This window comes from Tauraco erythrolophus, chromosome 7 (assembly GCF_009769465.1).
Source record: "Tauraco erythrolophus isolate bTauEry1 chromosome 7, bTauEry1.pri, whole genome shotgun sequence".
NCBI lineage: Eukaryota > Metazoa > Chordata > Aves > Musophagiformes > Musophagidae > Tauraco > Tauraco erythrolophus.
In genome coordinates, this window is record NC_141471.1 from 351556 (window position 1) to 367711 (window position 16156).

Consider the following 16156-nt stretch of genomic DNA (forward strand, 5'->3'; position numbering starts at 1 on the left):
GGCAGAGGCCACGGTTCCGTTAATTAAAGCCCACAACGAGTAAATTAAATCTTAGTAGATAACTGGGAGAACCAAACGGTGGCCCCCGAGGACGGCGGCTGCCATGCCGAGCGAGGCGGACGCTGCCGGGGCAGGAACCCCCGTGCCATCGTTCCTCGCACCCGCGCTCGGCTCACGGAGCTCTGCCGCTTCCTCTCCCCGGGGGAAGGCGCCCCGGCTGGCGCGGGCAAAGCCGGCCCCGCTGTCAGATACAAAGAGCGTAAGAAATGGTGAATAAAAACAAACGATGCCAGGCCCTGCCACCGCCTTTCGCTCAGCTGCTGGGCAAAGCGGCAGCCGGCCCTCCCTCCAGCACCGCCGGCAGCCCCGCGCCGCTTCCATCGGCGACGGCACGGCCCTTCCGCGCCACTGAGCAAGTGGGAAGTGCTTGTTCCTCTCCCGAAATGTCCGGCCCGAGGGCTCCCGCGCGTTACAAACGTTCTCGAAGCCTCACAACAGCCCTGTGAGGTAGGTCACTGTCTTCGTTTGACAGGGAATCCAAGGCAAAGCTGGCATGGAACTCCAGGTTTCTCACTTAACGCTGTCGCGATCCTCCTTCCACAGAAATATGGTCCCTGTTCATAGAAAACAAAGGATTTTGTGCCTATGCTCCTGGCTTCCCGCAGGAGAAAGCGCTCACAGGCAGACTGGCACCTACAATCACGTCCTGTGTTGCACAAGTTCCAGGGATCCGGCCTCCTTGACGTAGGGAGAACAAGAAAGAATAACAAAAAAAAAAAATAATAACGCAAGAGGACAAAAAGTACAGGCAGACTGGGAACAACAAGTCCCATCTCACACTCAACGCCCCGACTGCGCTCGCGCCGTGGGGCGGCACGGCACGGCTGTGAGGCTCAGAGATCCCGCGCGGAACATCAGGAACATCTGGAGCCTTCAGGGCTTCCTCCCCTCCAATGTCCTCGGGGCACCCGGCGCGGGGAGAGTGAAGACGACCAGGATCACCACCCTGCACCGGAGCTGCTGGATCCACGCTCTGCCCGGCCCGGGGTGCAGGCACAGCCGCAAGCCAAGACATCCGTCCTCCTCGTGAGCCGGGAGTCGCTCCGGCACCAGAGCTGCTCCAGCCCGGCCCTGTGGGGATGGGGCGCAGGACGGTCCGCAGCAGCTGCGTCCTCACGTTCCAGTTCGGGGACTGACGCTGTGGAGAGCGGAGGAGGTGGGTGTCCACGAAGCTCACGCCGGGGTCCGTCGGCACTCCCAGTCCATTCCAGGCGGTACTGCGCTGGTTCTTCCTACATGGTGACCATGCACGGAGCCGACAGCAGGAGATTCAGACAACATTAATCTTCTAGGATGGAGAGAGATGACTTCACAAGGGATAAATAGAACTTTATTTAAATAAACATTTGTGAACATCTTTATACAAATTACAAGTCCCCACACAATCCTCCAGCTCCGCCTAAGCGCCAAAGCTGCCGGGAGGGCCTTTGAGCAGATCCACCAGGATGTCGAGCAGCTGGCTGTGCTGGTGGTGCAGGTCCCCAGGGATGGCTGCCATCTCGTAGCACAGGCACGTCTCCACCATCTTGGAGAGCGACACGCGGAAGTCACGCAGGAGGCGGATGGTGTAGGAGTCTCCCTCCAGCACCAGGAGGTCGCTGTCGGTCAGGGAGACTGTTGCTCTCCAGCCATCATCTTGGTGGGAAGAAGAGATGAGGTGAGAAGCAGGAATGGTGCTGAGCTGCTCCAGCCGGCGCTGCCCGCTCTGCCCTCTCCACCACCGTTACCAGGAGCGGTGCAGCTCCACCCCACACGCATTTTAGCCCAGAATCCGGGACTCAACTGGGCCCAAGAGTTCCCACAAAAGCCAGGCAGCACTCTGACCCGTCACACTGGGATCCCCGCACTGTTCCCTGCAGGAGGTGACTGACGGCACAGCCCGTCTGAGCTCGAGGGCTGGAGACGGACCGCAGCGCTGCCACAACCCCACAGGCTAACGCGACACATCCAGAGGGAGAAGGGCTCGCTCCTCCCCACACACACCAGTCATGGCTGAAGACCAGCTCAACTCCACGTTCCCCAAGAACGAGCCTCCAGCCACAAGCCTCCTTGCTCAGCTGCCTGTGGCTCGGTTTCCCCGATTCCCTGGAGAGCTCCAGCTGAGAACAGCTCCCGGATTATCGCCTTTGTGGCCCCGTGACGACTCCCAGCCCAAAGCCAGGGGCTCAGAAAGCAGGGAAGACAGTGGGCCGAGGGAAGAAGCAGAGCTGCTCCCAGGAGAGGAGGGGCAGCCACCTTGCAGCCCCTCAGCCTGCGGCACAGAGGCGGGAGCGGGGTGCCGGGGGTGCCAGGAGTGGTGCAGGCGGACGCGTTGGCCCCGTGGCTGCTGCGGCACTCACCTCGGACGTGGATATCAGTGTCAGTCATGAGCAGCACGGCCAGCGGGTGGACCTGGGAGGAGTCCCGCACAAACACCCCACCGTTGGACTTCACGGCCATGAAGTACGTCAGCCAGCGGCTGTACAGCTTGGACGCCTCCCTGCACAGGGAGGGGCAACAGCTTCGTCAGCCACGGGCACGGGTGCACTGCACTCCGGTGCTGGCACACGTGTCGGAGGCGGCACCGGGGTCCTCACCACAGTCAGCTGGTGCTGCGAGGTGCACGGCGTGGGGCCCCCACCCTCCCACGGTCACAGACGTACACATGGATCACCCACCTGTTGATTGTGGACTTGTGGAGCAGAACGGTGCCAGCCTTTGTCCGGTACGCGTAGCTGTTGGGTTTGAACTTCCCTTGACGGGTCACTTTGCCTTGTCTCACCTGGAACGAGAGGAGCACATCAAACATCCGCACGACCAGTGGGCACTGCCCACAAGCAGCCAACCCAGCTGTCCCTCCCACATGTGTGCAGGGGCAGGTACGTTCCTCTGCGTCCAGCAGCAACGCTGTGCTAGCAGAGTACGTACGCAGGGGTGACCAGACCCGGCAGTCACCAAACGCCACGCGAGAGGCAGCGAACAGGAGGAGGAAGATGCCACCTCAACGGCTTCCAGACCAAGCTGCAAGAACCCAAGCATGGACCTGCGCAGGCTGGGGGGGCCACTCCTCACGAGGAGGCATCCAGGGACAGCACTGGAGCAGATGGCAGAAGCACAAGCAGGCAGCCTGCCTAGGACACATGCTCCCAAGAGAGCCTAAGTGTCTCTGGCACTTCCACGCTTCCCTGTGCCACCCGCAGGGACCAGCAAGCCCAGGAGAGTGACAGCAGAGCGGGGAGCCGGTACCTGGATGAGGTTGGGGTAGAGTCCAGCCATGAGGACTCCCTTGACGAGTTCTTCCTCTTCGCTGTACTGGTTACACACGGACGAGGGCATGGTACAGTCAGATGGGGACGACACCAGGAAGGCTTCGTAGAGGTTCTCGGAGAACTGCTTGACAAGGCCTGCAGGGAGGAGACAGCCCCGGGGAATGAGATTCATCCTCTCCTTCACCCCACTGTGGATGAAATAACCCAGCAGGGCAGCCTTGGAGGCTCAGCCTCGGCACTAGGACAGGAGACCTGTCCTGCCTGCAGCCTCCCTGGCCCCCAGGGCTACACCTGCACTCCTGAGTGCCAAAGCCAGAACCTGTGCCCACTCCAGCAGTCACCTGCCCAGTCCACCCCGTTTCTCCACCAGGTTCTTCACCAGTGCTTCAGCCTTTTCAGGGGACAGAAGGGAGGAGCAGGCCCCCGGCACTCACCGTTGATGAAGCGAAGGCTGGGTCCATACAGGTAATAGTCCTGCAGGTAGTTATCCCTGGCACGACTGTCTCTGCGTCTCAGCACCTCCTCCCAGCCTGCCACAGCTCTGACAAACGCCAGGTGATCGCTCCCACTCTCCCGGCTCAGAACAGCCTTGGCCTGGGAGAAGACACACATGTCAGCCAAGCGGCAGCCCCTTCCCTCTCCGCTTTCTACCATCCTCTAGGAAGGGCTCCTCACCTTGTCCACCTCTGCACGGTTTTGCAGGCTGCTGCTGAAGGGGTCCCGGGTGAGGCAGGAAACGATGACGAGCAGAGGGTGGAGGCAACGGTAGATGGACGCCAAGACGATGGCCTTCGCCAGCCGAGGATCTGTGGAGATCTGGGCAAGGCGTTTGCCCAAAGTGGTGAGGGCTTCTCGCTGGTCCAGCACTCCTGCAACAGAGCCACCCACGAGGGCACATCCATCAGCTCTGAGCGGGGCCAAAGTGGTGGCCAGTGGCTTCAAGGAGCTGCCAGGAGAACCCATCTACTGGACTGGGGAGATTTGGTGTAACCTCCCGAAGAGGCACATGGCACAGCTGCCTGCAATAAGCACCCAGAGCCTCCCAGCTCTAACTGGAGGTTAGAAGCCAAAGAAAAGGCTGTAACAGCCAGATGACAATCAACACGACCCCAGCTATGAACTCAGATCACAACTTTACTTCTTTCTCTGTCGTCCCTTCACCCCCCCCCTTTTTTTTTTTAAACCTTGGGAAATTCTCCCCACTTCTTGAGCAAAGCAGCGTGGGAAATAAAACAGCACCACAACACATGTGGTTTGGGAAGTCCCTACGAGCTGCCATCCCTACCCAGGGACAATCCTGCCCAGTCTGTCCCACATGATCCTGTGCCAACTCCCACCCTCCTGTGTTTAGGCAACAAACATGTTTCCATCACACCCACACCAGGACACAGCGTTATCTCACCGATCTCCTGCAGCAAGATCACTGCTTCATCCACAGCTTTGATGTCAGGGCTGTCCAGAGCCTTGGAGAGAAATTCAACTGCCTGCAACACAGCAGGGGGAAGGGAAAAGGGGAAAAAAAAGACCACGTTTGCCATACAGGAGCATGGGAGAGCCCTCGGGAGCCCACTGCCCTGCCCCAGGCCCCCACACTGCAACACGGTTCCCTCTTCCTTTGCCTACAGGGGTATGAGCTCAGCCCTCTCCGTTTTTGCAGAGGATTTTAGACATACTCTGCAAAATCTGTGCACTTCCTGCTCTTAACTTCCCAAGACAGCGATGCTCTTAGGAAAGCAAGAACTGAAGCCATCGGTGTCTACTCGTGTTTGGGGTCAAATCACATCTCTGGAAGTGGCATCAGGCAGGTCATGTCCTGCTGCTCCAGTCGGCCGCAGTCTCGCCAGCACGTACTGTGCTTACCGTTTTCTCTGGCATGTGGATCTTGGCCTGAACCACCAGGTTCTCCAGTGGGGTGCGTAGGATCTCTGGAACTTGGTAAGTCGGCATCTTGTCCAGGCGGCTGCGAGGGAAGAGGTGATAGGCAAACCCCGACTGACAGCGGCCAGCGCGCCCTCGCCTCTGCACCACGTTCGACTTGGACACCCACACCGTCTCCAGGCAGGACACCTAGGAGAAGAGATGAGGCATGAATGCTCTCACGGCTCTCTGTCCTGGTTAAACGCAGCTTTCCATCCGGTCCGCAGACCTCAGACTCCTCACGACTGATCAACCATCCTGCTAAAAGGGCAAGGGAAATCTTTCCTACTTCTCCTGCATCTCGCAATGCCGGTCTCTAGGTGAAGGCCTGAGCTGCTCAGCGCATGGATGAGCCCCTGTTGCCATCTGCTGGAGGCCTGCCCTGTGCCCACAGCACGGGGCTCATCACGCTGCCCTGCGGAGCGCGGTCCCTGCCTCCCCTCCATCAGCACCAGTGCTGCAGGGTCTGCGTTCTGCCACCAACTGGGTCACAGCCAGGCAAATATAAAAGGGTTGGGTTTAAACCAGAACTGCTCCAAAGCGTGAATCGCCGTTCTAGCACGGGGAGGGGAAGGGGCAGCAGCATACAGCCAGAATTCCTTTCTTCCAAGAGCAACAGCAGCACAGCTGCCTTCATGCTGTTACTAAAGTAGGCACGAGAGCCTCTGCAGGGCCCGACGCCCCCAGAAACGCGGCCCGAGAGCAGTGCAAAGCCCTCCCGCCCGTAAAGCTGACTAATGGGCTAAGGCACTGGGTCCAGATAGCTTCAGGTAGGAGCAGTTTATGATGAAATAAGATATAAGAAAAAAAAATACATTTAATTTAATATCCAATTAAATTGGATATAAGAAAGAAATTCTTCCCTCTGAGGGTGGTAAGGCACTGGCACAGGTTGCCCAGAGAAGCTGTGGCTGCCCCATCCCTGGCAGTGTTCCAGGCCTGGTTGGATGGGGCTTTGGGCAACCTGGTATAGTGGAGGGTGTCCCTGGCCATGGCAGGGGGGTTGGAACTGGATGGTCTGTGAGGTCCCTCCCAACCCAAACCAGTCTGTGATTCCTATGAAATCACAGGAAAAGGTAGAAAGCAAATGGAAAAGTTACAGATGTTAGAGAGATGGGAAGGGAGGAGGATTCGCCTTAAATTTCTTTGAAGACACCACACTTTTGCCTGCTCTGCAGAAGCTGATGGGAAGCCTGGCAGGGAGCCTGGCAAAGGAAAACACACTCCGAATGAGTCAAACACACTGTCCCCAAACAGGGACAAGGCACCCATGCCCCAAGGGCCAAATGCAATGCAGCTCTATCGTCCCACTACTGGCATCTCAAACGCTGCTCTGAAAACATCCATTAGCTCCAGTATGTCCCAAATGCTCTTAGAGGTGAGGAAGCATCGGTACCTTGGTCTTCAAATCGTAGCGTTCCTCCTTGTGCGTGCCACTGTCCACCACGTGGACAATGTCATTGATGGTGATGGAGGTCTCAGCAATGTTGGTGGCCAGGACAATCTTCCTGACACCAGGTGGTGGCCGCTGGAAGATGTTTTGCTGGTCCATCATGGGGATGTTGGAGTGCACTAGGAGATAAAAAACAGTCAGTCCTGCCCTGCTGAGCTGCTTTGCAGTACGAGGCCAGGGTGGGCAGAGATTCTCCACCCTTTCTTTGTACCATGACCTCCTGCTTCCAGAAACTGGGGGCAGGGATGAGTAATACCAGTATTACCACTGGTAATACTGATGGTCATCATTAGCAGTTTCCTGCCAGCCAGACCCCAGGAAAAATCTTCCACCTCTCATTTGGGAAGGTCTTATTTCAGTTACTTCAACCTATGGCTCAACACCAGCAGGAGCTCTGACCACCACCTGGCCCAGCAAGGCTAATGGCACCACCACAACACCCCCGGGCCCCAAGCAGAAGTCCCAGTCCCTCCCACAGTCCAGTTCTGCAGCTCCCCCTTTGCAAAAGGCCTACGGGGCAGGGGAATGGGGCATCCTCATTGGCATTTGGTTTCACTTGGTCAAAAATGGTTATCAGCAAGGGCCTGTAACTCTCTTATATCACATGTTTGCCCAATTACACATCAGTGATGCAGAGAAATTCTCGGCGCCTGCCCAGAACAGCAGGGGAGCACAAGAACACGCAGTTTTCACAGAAGAACATCTGCATTTATTACCAACTGAGCTGCTTGAAACTGTGCTCCTGGCTGGCCTTATTTGACATGGAGTAGAGAGGACCATTAAAAAATAAATTAAACCAAACAAACCAACCCCAAAATCTTACAGCTTTGCAGAGTAATACTGGCTTTTGTCATAAATTTCCCTCCTGGGATATACAATGTTAAATTCACTCATCAAAGCTGAGCCACAGAGTACATCTCCACTGCACAAAAGAGATCCTGGAGATCTTCTCTACATAGGCTCCGCATGCAGCTACAGCAACGCCGAGCTTCGCAGTTTCCTCCTTGCCCAATTCTGAATTGCTGGAGGCAAACAAACAGGAAGCCGATTTCTTTGACCAGGTACAGGTTTGGATGGCCTCTGCTAGCAGGAGTTACTCGTGCTTAACACGCACCATTACACACCAAGTACCTGCATCAGAGCACACAAGCTTGTTCTGCGTGCAACAGCTGAAGGGGCTCATCAACTCAACTGCCTGTCCATTCCCTGAACCCTGGGGAGAAAAGGCCTGGCGCTGCCACCTCACCTGGTAAGACGAGGTACCGGCTGTTCTGAGATCCCAGCATCTCCAGCAGGCGCTGCTGCACTCCTTTGATTTCCTGCCAACCAGGGAGGAAGCAGAGGATCCCACCTGGAACAGAATGGGAGTTGAGAACAAGTGACCTAGAAATCCAAGCACTTTTCTCCAGCCAGAGACACAGAAATTGCTTCTGCTGCACAGAAGGGACACCCGTTGTTTCCCCAAGTCCACAGCAACCTTTAGGCCAAGAAATCCAAAGAAAAGCAGGGCTCTGGTCTGTGATATCCCCCACCAGCTGATCTCTAAGGAAACCAGCATCATATGCATCGTGAACAAATGACAGATACAGCCATTCTGGGAAGACAGACCCAATGGAACGCTCGTCTAGACTTCATACCTGCTATGCTGTCTGCTTCTGGGGGCTCGTCAGGGGAAGGTTTTAAAGCCAGAAAGAAATCAGGCTACTGTATTTTTAGAGTGACTACCTTCTACTAAGTTTTGAAACACTCAAAGCCATCTGAGAGTCCTGCCTCCTCCAAAAAATCATCACTTTTCCCAGGCAAAGATTTAACAGGGATGTGTCTCCAGTACTGAAAAAGAACTAAATTGTTCAGCACAAGGCTGCAAGTGCTGGAGCACAGACAGGTCTTGCCCTTCACCTCCCCCCCCCCCCAGGAACAGCTGTACCTCAGGACACCAAGACTGAGACCCTGAGGACTCAGATGGTGTCTTAGCCAAAGACTCGGAATTCAAGCTCATGCTACACTGCTCGAGACCACTCAGTTCAACAGGAACTCAAGCGGGCCTTGCAGAAGTCAGCTCGGCATCATGTTTTCTCTGCAAAGGGCCTGGGCTCTGCAAGGTTCACTTTTTTCCCCCCTCCCCAGCAAAAGGAAAGAGCAAGGGGGCAAGGCAGAACCCACCTGGTTCTCCGTGAGCATCAATCTGGAGTACGAGGTCAGTGATCAGATCAAGATCAAGGACACATTCATCATCTGATTGCTGGATAAAACAGGAGGACACATGCAGATAAATGAGCAGCTACCTAGCAGCCAGCAGAAAGGCACACAGCCTCCCAGAGCATCTTCTGGAGAGAGCAAATGCCTGTACTTGGACAGCCTGCCCAGGACTAGGAGCCAGGAACCTCAGGAGCCAGGTTTTGGCTCCATCTGCAACCTGCTCTGGTCACAACTGCTGCCAGTTTCCCCTCTGCTGTGCAGTGAAAACATACAGTCCCTTTCCCGTTCTCCAGACTTGGAAGCGAACTGAGATTTGTGTACCTCTACTGAACAGCACCTAACAAGTAACGAAAATTAACATGAAACTTTTGAGGACAAAACTGTGCCAGATGCACCTGGGACTTCAAATCCACCAGGCGCAGAGCGCTAGTTCTTGTATCTCACAGTAATTTGGAACATATCTAAAAAGCTCAGGTAAAAATCCCAGCCATGAGAGAAACAAGAAGATTGCCCTGAAGGCAATGGGACACCTTCCTGTGGAGTCTCCTTCTCTGGAGATGTTCAAAACCCACCTGGACATGTTCTTGTGTGATCTGATCTAGGTGGTCCTGCTCTGGCAGGGGGATTGGACTAGATGATCCTTTGAGGTCCCTTCCAATCCCTAACATTCTGGGATTCTGCGATTCCTCGTCGAGTTTGCTGATGGTACAAAACTGGGAGAAGCAGCTGATACGCCACACGGCTGCTCTGCCATAGGGAGGGACCTCTACAAGCTGGAGAAATGGGCTGACAGCTTCCAGTCCAGCAGGTCGGACTAGAAAGTGCCTAGAGGTCCTGGCCAACCTCAACGGTTCTCTGACACCATGCCCCACAACTGAGGTGACACCACCCACAGCAAGGAGTCCATGTCTGGAGGGCATTTTCCAGTAGACCAGTAAGGCCAGTCACAAAAAGCAGCAATCAGGGAACTCAGTCATGCAGGACGGTGAGCAGGTGACAGACTGCTGAGCACCAGAACCATCCTGGTCCCGGAGCAGGTGTGCACAGAGCCCACCAACATTCCAGTCTGCATCTAGGTGTGTTCATACACAGGTACAATGAGCTGTTCATTTACTCACACATCAACGAACTTCGCATCCAAGAGGCACAAAAGTAACTTCAGACCCGAATTTGAAGTCATCTTTGTCCATAACTGAATCAAAACACTCTGGGATTCTACCAAGCTGATTGTACCTCACGAGGGCTGATGGAGGTATTAAAGCTGAGCACACACTGTCCAACAGCCATGGGAAAGAGGGACTAGTTCCAGGTCCAAACTCTCCCATGCTGATACATCAGAAGTCAGTGCCCCATCCAAGGGAAACGGCCCAAAGACCACGCAGCATACCCACCTTGATCTCGTAGTGCCGGTGTCGGTGCCGACCCAGCTTGGCCAAGATCTCCTCCAGGTAGTACTCCTTCACCGGATACATGAAACCCGGCACCTTGACCACAGGGCAATCCCCAAAGTAATGTGAGAACCGCTGATTGTCTCCTGTGGCGCTCATTAAGACCAGGCGCAGGTCAGGGTTGAGCTTCTGGATGCCTTTCAGCAGGATGAGCAGGAAATCCGTGTTGACGTCTCGCTCGTGGACCTCATCGACCACGACGTGGCTGACACCCTCCAGGCTGGGGTTCCCCTGCAGCTTCCGCAGCAGGATGCCCACGGTGCAGAAGAGCAGGGCTCCTCCTCTGGCGGGTGGCTTGCTCTCCAGCCGCACCTGGTAGCCCACATTCTTCCTCATGTTGGGACCCAACTCTTGTGCCACGCGCTGGGCGACCGAGATGGCACTGATCCTCCTTGGCTGGGTGATCACTATGTTGCAGCGGGCGCCACGTCCCTCCAGGATGTAGTGTTCCAGCAGGAGCTGAGGGATCCTCGTGGTCTTCCCACAGCCTGTGTCTCCTGCTATTACCACTACAGGGTTCTGCTCAATGGCTGATAGGATGGTGTCCTTGTGAGGATCTACTGGCAGTGGGTGGCTCTCCTGCCACGAGGATCCTCTCCTTTTCCAGAGGGCCAGGAGATTTTGGCTAAGGCGCACTTCCTCTGCTTCCAACATGGGTATGTATGTCTTCCCCGTGATTGCATCACTTATCGCACCAGATTCCTTGCTCAGGTTCATCATGTCATCAGCAATCCGGGGCCTGGATTCCCTGATGTCCACCGGATACTGGGAGAGATGGAGAAAGTTGGCAGGGAGAAAAAGATTAGTACCAGTCCTGAGCAAGACAGAAAGAAACAAGCGCCTGGAACAGACTCAGCCAGATCAGCTTTGCCAAAGTCTCTCGAGATTTTAGGTTACTCAGCCACTTACACTCTGAACCGGGGTTATTTAAAGTGTGAATTAACTTGGGCAGCTCCCTGCTTTTTCCTCCCTGCATCCCTGGCACCTGAACTGACAGGCACAGACCAGGAACTTAAGCTCCCCAAGTCAGTGGCTACGCTGCATGCACGTGATGCGACGGCCCCTCCAAGACAGCTTTTGGAAACTATCAAGTTACACCACCACCCTTCTCTCCCTCGGGACGCCCCGACGCGTAACTCGCACAAAACGTAAGCGTTGGGCTAAGCCGGAAATATCCTATCTTGGCAACAGAAAAAACGCAAGTCCCACATCCCACAGGAAGAACTGAAAGGAGCAACAATAGGTCAGGAATCGTTTAGAACACAAATCAAAGCATTGGCCCAGATGTTTGCAGGATTAAAAGCTGAGCTACAAATCAGCACTTTTGGACTGAGCCTTATTCCAAGTCGCAAAGCCAATCGTTCCACGCACGCTGCGACAGCTCACGTTCACGTACGCGTGTGAGACAGAGCGACTTCCTTCAAGATGTTCTGTTTTCCTAACTCTTCTAGCCCTTAGTTCAGCCACTTACAGCAGGTCATTCAGAAGCAGCTGCTGTAGGCACAGCCTTGCCTCTCTAGGACATTCACTACTGCTTCATTCCCTTTACACTTCTGCAAGATACTGTAAAGACCATCCGAGATCTTTACTGTTCAGGCCCGAGAGTATTCCGTCAGTGACTTGCCAACTTCCAAACACGGGTGTTATTTTCAAGTGACTTCTGTAAGCCACGCACATTTGTACCTGAGCTATGCTCAAACTCATCTTACCTCAGCGCTAACTCCTGCCTTGACAGTGAATGCTCCTAAGGAACCCTGTCTCAGCACTGGTGCAGCTCCCATGGGTTCACCTCTGGTCCTCCAAGAGGAGGGATCTCCTGGGTGAAAGCCCCACCAGGTGCCTGGGGACCTGCACCCACCACTAATGTACAATAACATGAGAGACACTCCCAAGAGAAACGTGCCAGTACCAGCACCTGGTCTTCATAAAGCCACGAGGCACAACCAGAGTTTAATGGAACCAACACCTGCATGAGGCAGCATCCATAAGCCTGCAAAGGCGGCTCTAAGCGAGCCAAAACTGCCCTCCATAACATCCCAAAACCCAAATAACACAGGCAAACGTCCCAGATGCACACAGAGAAGGCCAACTGCCCAGAAAAGGTCTCCATTCCCCAAAGGTCAGCAGAGACTGACGAGTTTTTGTGGCAAACTATCAAGCCATGAATTCCCTCAACATTTTGACATGGAGCGCTCAACCCACGTGCAATTCCTGAAGTTCAATGGGATCAGCCAAAGGTGGCTCTCGGACAGCTGGGCAAGCCTTACGTGATTCAGATAGTTCTCGATCTTGCGCAGGGTCGCTTCGGGGACTTTGATGTGGCAGGGTTTCCTCTGGTTCTCACCAAGCTCCCGGAGTGAGGTCATGTTGTACATGGCATGGCTGAGGGGGTTGTTGTTCTTGTCCACCAAGCCAAGGCTCTGCAAAGGGAGAGGCAAACACCACTATCAGACACAAGACTGCCGAGTATGAAGTGCTGGTACACGGAGCACATGGGTCCTACAACTGAAAGAGGGGAGATTTCGATGGGATCTAAGGAAGAAATTCTTCCCTCTGAGGGTGCTGAGGCACTGGCACAGGTTGCCCAGAGAAGCTGAGGCTGCCCCATCCCTGGAAATGTTCTAGGCCAGGCTGGATGGGGCTTTGAGCAACCTGGTGCAGTGGAGGTTGTCCCTGCCCGTGGCAGGGGGCTGGAACTGGGTGATCTTTGAGGTCCCTTCCAACCCAAACCGTTCTGGGATTGTATAAGTTCGGATAGGCTAACTCCTTACCCCATATCCCAAATCCACCACTTCCTGCTTTTGCCACGACAAGAAACAAGACATGATCCCATCTGTTTCACCCTGGTGAAACAGACACTCTGGAGCCAACTGCTACCTGCCTCCAACACGACACTCCCAAGAAGGTCTTAAACAGACCCACCGAAGAAACAGCAGCCACAACTGTATCTGACAAAACCCTGTTGCAAGGCTGTTAACTCTCCTGCTATGGTTCCGGTGTGTTGTGCCAATTCAGTAATAAGTCCTACACTATCTTCTTGGACTTCCTCTCTGCTGACTCTCGAGTCTGTAACAAAACTATTGCAGTAACGTGTCTGGATTAGTCCACCAACAAGAACAGGAAGACAGTCTGCCTTAGTGGGCAGCAGCAAGGTGGCCAAGAGAACAGGCTGACGCTTCCAGGGCAATCCCTACACGTCGCTTCGTTGAGGGCCCAAAAATCGAGCACAAACCCTTACAGGGGTCATCACAGATTAGACACTAGAGGGGTACAACAGCAGTTTGGACTGAATCCTAAGGTTCAAAAATACAAGTATGAAGTCAAAGATCAGAAAGTTTCAGGCATCAGCCCATTAGGCTCAAATATGGTGCGTCGAGTGCGAGGAGCCTCTATTTGTAGACACAGGATGTAGGAGCCACGTGCACTTACCTTGAGCTTCTGACAGGCCAATGCTGCTGCTTTGTTTTCTGCCTCCACCTTGCGACGGCCTTTGGCAGCAAAAGTCATGGGACAGGGCCAGCGGAGCGTCAGCTTGCAGATCTTGGTCTTGGTGCCCACTGTACGGAACTGCATGTACTCCTAAAAGGCATGTAAACATCACCGGATTGGGGGAGATGTGAAGAGCCTACATAACTAGGCAGGAATTCTCAAACACACTCCAAAACTTCTAAGCAGAGCTTAAATTCCTGGGGGTGTTGTTTGTTGTTTGGGTTTTTGTTTGTTGGTTTTTTTTGGAACAGTACACTAGAACAGGTTTACTCAGTCCCAGCTCACAAGGCACTGGCTCAGCAGAAGCGAGGGCAGACAGCTGCATGGAGAACATCACTGGGAGCCTACAGGGTGGAGCACAACTACTGTTTGGGAAGCACAGGAGGTCTGGGAAGGAGGCGAGTGACACATACCAAGGAGGAGGCTCACCAGATACTGGCAAGAATCAAGTTGCGGAAAGATTCTGTCAGCACAGAAATTACACGTTGCTCCGAGTAACACGAACTGTGCTCGTTGCAGATGTATGAGGAAATGCAAACTTATCACCTTAGAAAATATTCTCCTTCATTCAGACAGCAGCTCCTCTAGTGCCCTGGCCTCAAGTAACAACATTCCTCATGCTTCTATGAAGACATTTCCTCCATTCTCACCACAAAGGCTTTTCCTTGCTCTTCAGGCTGATTTTTCTAGGGCTAGTTTTAATTTCCCTTCTCTCCTCAGTTCCAAGAAAAGCATCCAAAGTGATTCCAGTTGGAGCCCTTGAGCTTTGTCCCTGGCAGGGGTCAAACAGCACCTTACCTTGACTGTGGAGGAAGAGGTTGCAATCTGAATCACTTGAGCCAGGAGATTTTTGGGAAGCGGGAACTGCGTCAGGGCACGGATGGCAGTGTTGTCGTCTGTCATTTCAATGGAACTCCCTCCTCGGCTAGATAGAAGATGAGAACATTTTGATCCACAAGCACTCACTCTGTGCTCAGACCCACCTCACTTCAGGTCTGCTGCTGAGGTCTCAAACTGAGTAAGTTAAAGGCACAGATAACTTTGGTCACCTGAAAAGTCAGGTTGGATCTTGCTACTGAAACCTGTCAGGCTTTTGGGACAATCATGGGACAATCACCCAGCCCAATAAGGCCACCTACTGCGAAGCAATCAAACCTATACACTAGCACTACAAACCAGATAAATCTGTTAAAATCTGTTGATGTTAATAAATAAATAAGTAAATCTGATTCCAAAGAACATCCCTAAAAACAACCACCACCACCAAGTTCTTAACGATCTTACTCCTATTGGCCATTAAAAAAAAAATATCAAATATTTGGGCTTGTAAAATATGAAGTCAAGCAAACAGGTATGGTGATGAAATGGCCCAGATTAATACTGCCCTCAAAGCCAGGGTGGTCAAACCAGGTCTTAGTGCACACCCCCACCATTTCTGGGAATGGAAATCTCTTCAGGCACAGAAGAACAAGAAAGGCAGGTAACAAGCAGGCAGCAGCCTATCCAAACAGATCCAGAAAAGATGTCTGTGAATTCCCTTGTGATGAGAGTCGGGCACAAGACCAGGCTGCCCCAGTACTGCTCACATAACAAATGGTACAGCAGTCAGTGTGTGGCCCATCTACAGGCCACATGAGCAACGTGGGCAGCTGCAGCTCAACTGTGAGGAACTACAGGGGTGCAGCAGCTCCAAGGAAAAATCCCTCTTTACTGCCCTGGATTAGCAGCTGTCGGGCAGACGTACCTTGCGTCTCTGCCCGGGGTTCGAGCGTCCTGATGTGCCATAGGTAGGTAATCAGAAACATCGATGGCTTCTTCTTCCAGCTCTCCCTCCTCCAGTTCCCCTTCCTCTAGCTCCCCTTCCTCCAGCTCTTCTCTCCTCATGGCTTTCGGCATCCTGCCCTGTTCCATGGGCTGGATGGAATCATCCGGCTCCATCCGTCGCCAGCAGGTGGACAAGTCGGCGAGAGAAGGGCCAGACTTGGAGCGCCACTTGCCCTCGGAGCACCACCTCTCATCGGGACAGCCGAGCTGGTCCGCGAGAAGCCGGTACTTGGCAGCATCGAAGAGCTCGTTCCTGGGCCCCAGCAAACCCCAGCCCTGCAACAGAAAAAGGCCCCGTTAGCTGCAGGACACGGACAGAGATGGGGAACTGTGGGAGACCAAAACCACATTGCTACAGGAGAGAAACGCCGGAGCAAAAGTTCTTCAGATCCCACAGAAAAAGAGAAAGAAAGGGGACTTGCAGAAAGTTAAAGCTTTCCTCCTGCCATTACTTCTTAAGAAAGGGAATCTGCTCACCAACCTCACTGCCCAAGTGCAATTGCTGAACATGATAACAC

At 53.9% G+C, this 16156-nt stretch overlaps 1 protein-coding gene across 2 annotated transcripts in view; it reads right to left on the reverse strand.

Moving 5' to 3' along the window:
• Positions 1–355: 355 nt before the first annotated feature.
• DHX30 (DExH-box helicase 30) overlaps positions 356–16156 on the reverse strand; it is a 40285-nt gene continuing 24484 nt past the window's right edge. For both annotated transcript variants that reach the window (XM_086614767.1, XM_086614766.1), the window contains 16 exons: positions 15559–15914; positions 14613–14739; positions 13755–13904; positions 12593–12745; positions 10269–11090; positions 8842–8920; positions 7925–8029; positions 6622–6797; positions 5169–5375; positions 4711–4792; positions 3984–4177; positions 3743–3902; positions 3286–3443; positions 2718–2821; positions 2400–2539; positions 356–1695 (listed from right to left, as the gene is read on the reverse strand). In XM_086614767.1, the coding sequence (XP_086470893.1) occupies positions 1460–1695; positions 2400–2539; positions 2718–2821; positions 3286–3443; positions 3743–3902; positions 3984–4177; positions 4711–4792; positions 5169–5375; positions 6622–6797; positions 7925–8029; positions 8842–8920; positions 10269–11090; positions 12593–12745; positions 13755–13904; positions 14613–14739; positions 15559–15914 (3249 nt within the window). In that variant the 3' untranslated portion in view covers positions 356–1459. The remainder of the gene's footprint in view (positions 1696–2399; positions 2540–2717; positions 2822–3285; positions 3444–3742; positions 3903–3983; positions 4178–4710; positions 4793–5168; positions 5376–6621; positions 6798–7924; positions 8030–8841; positions 8921–10268; positions 11091–12592; positions 12746–13754; positions 13905–14612; positions 14740–15558; positions 15915–16156) is intronic.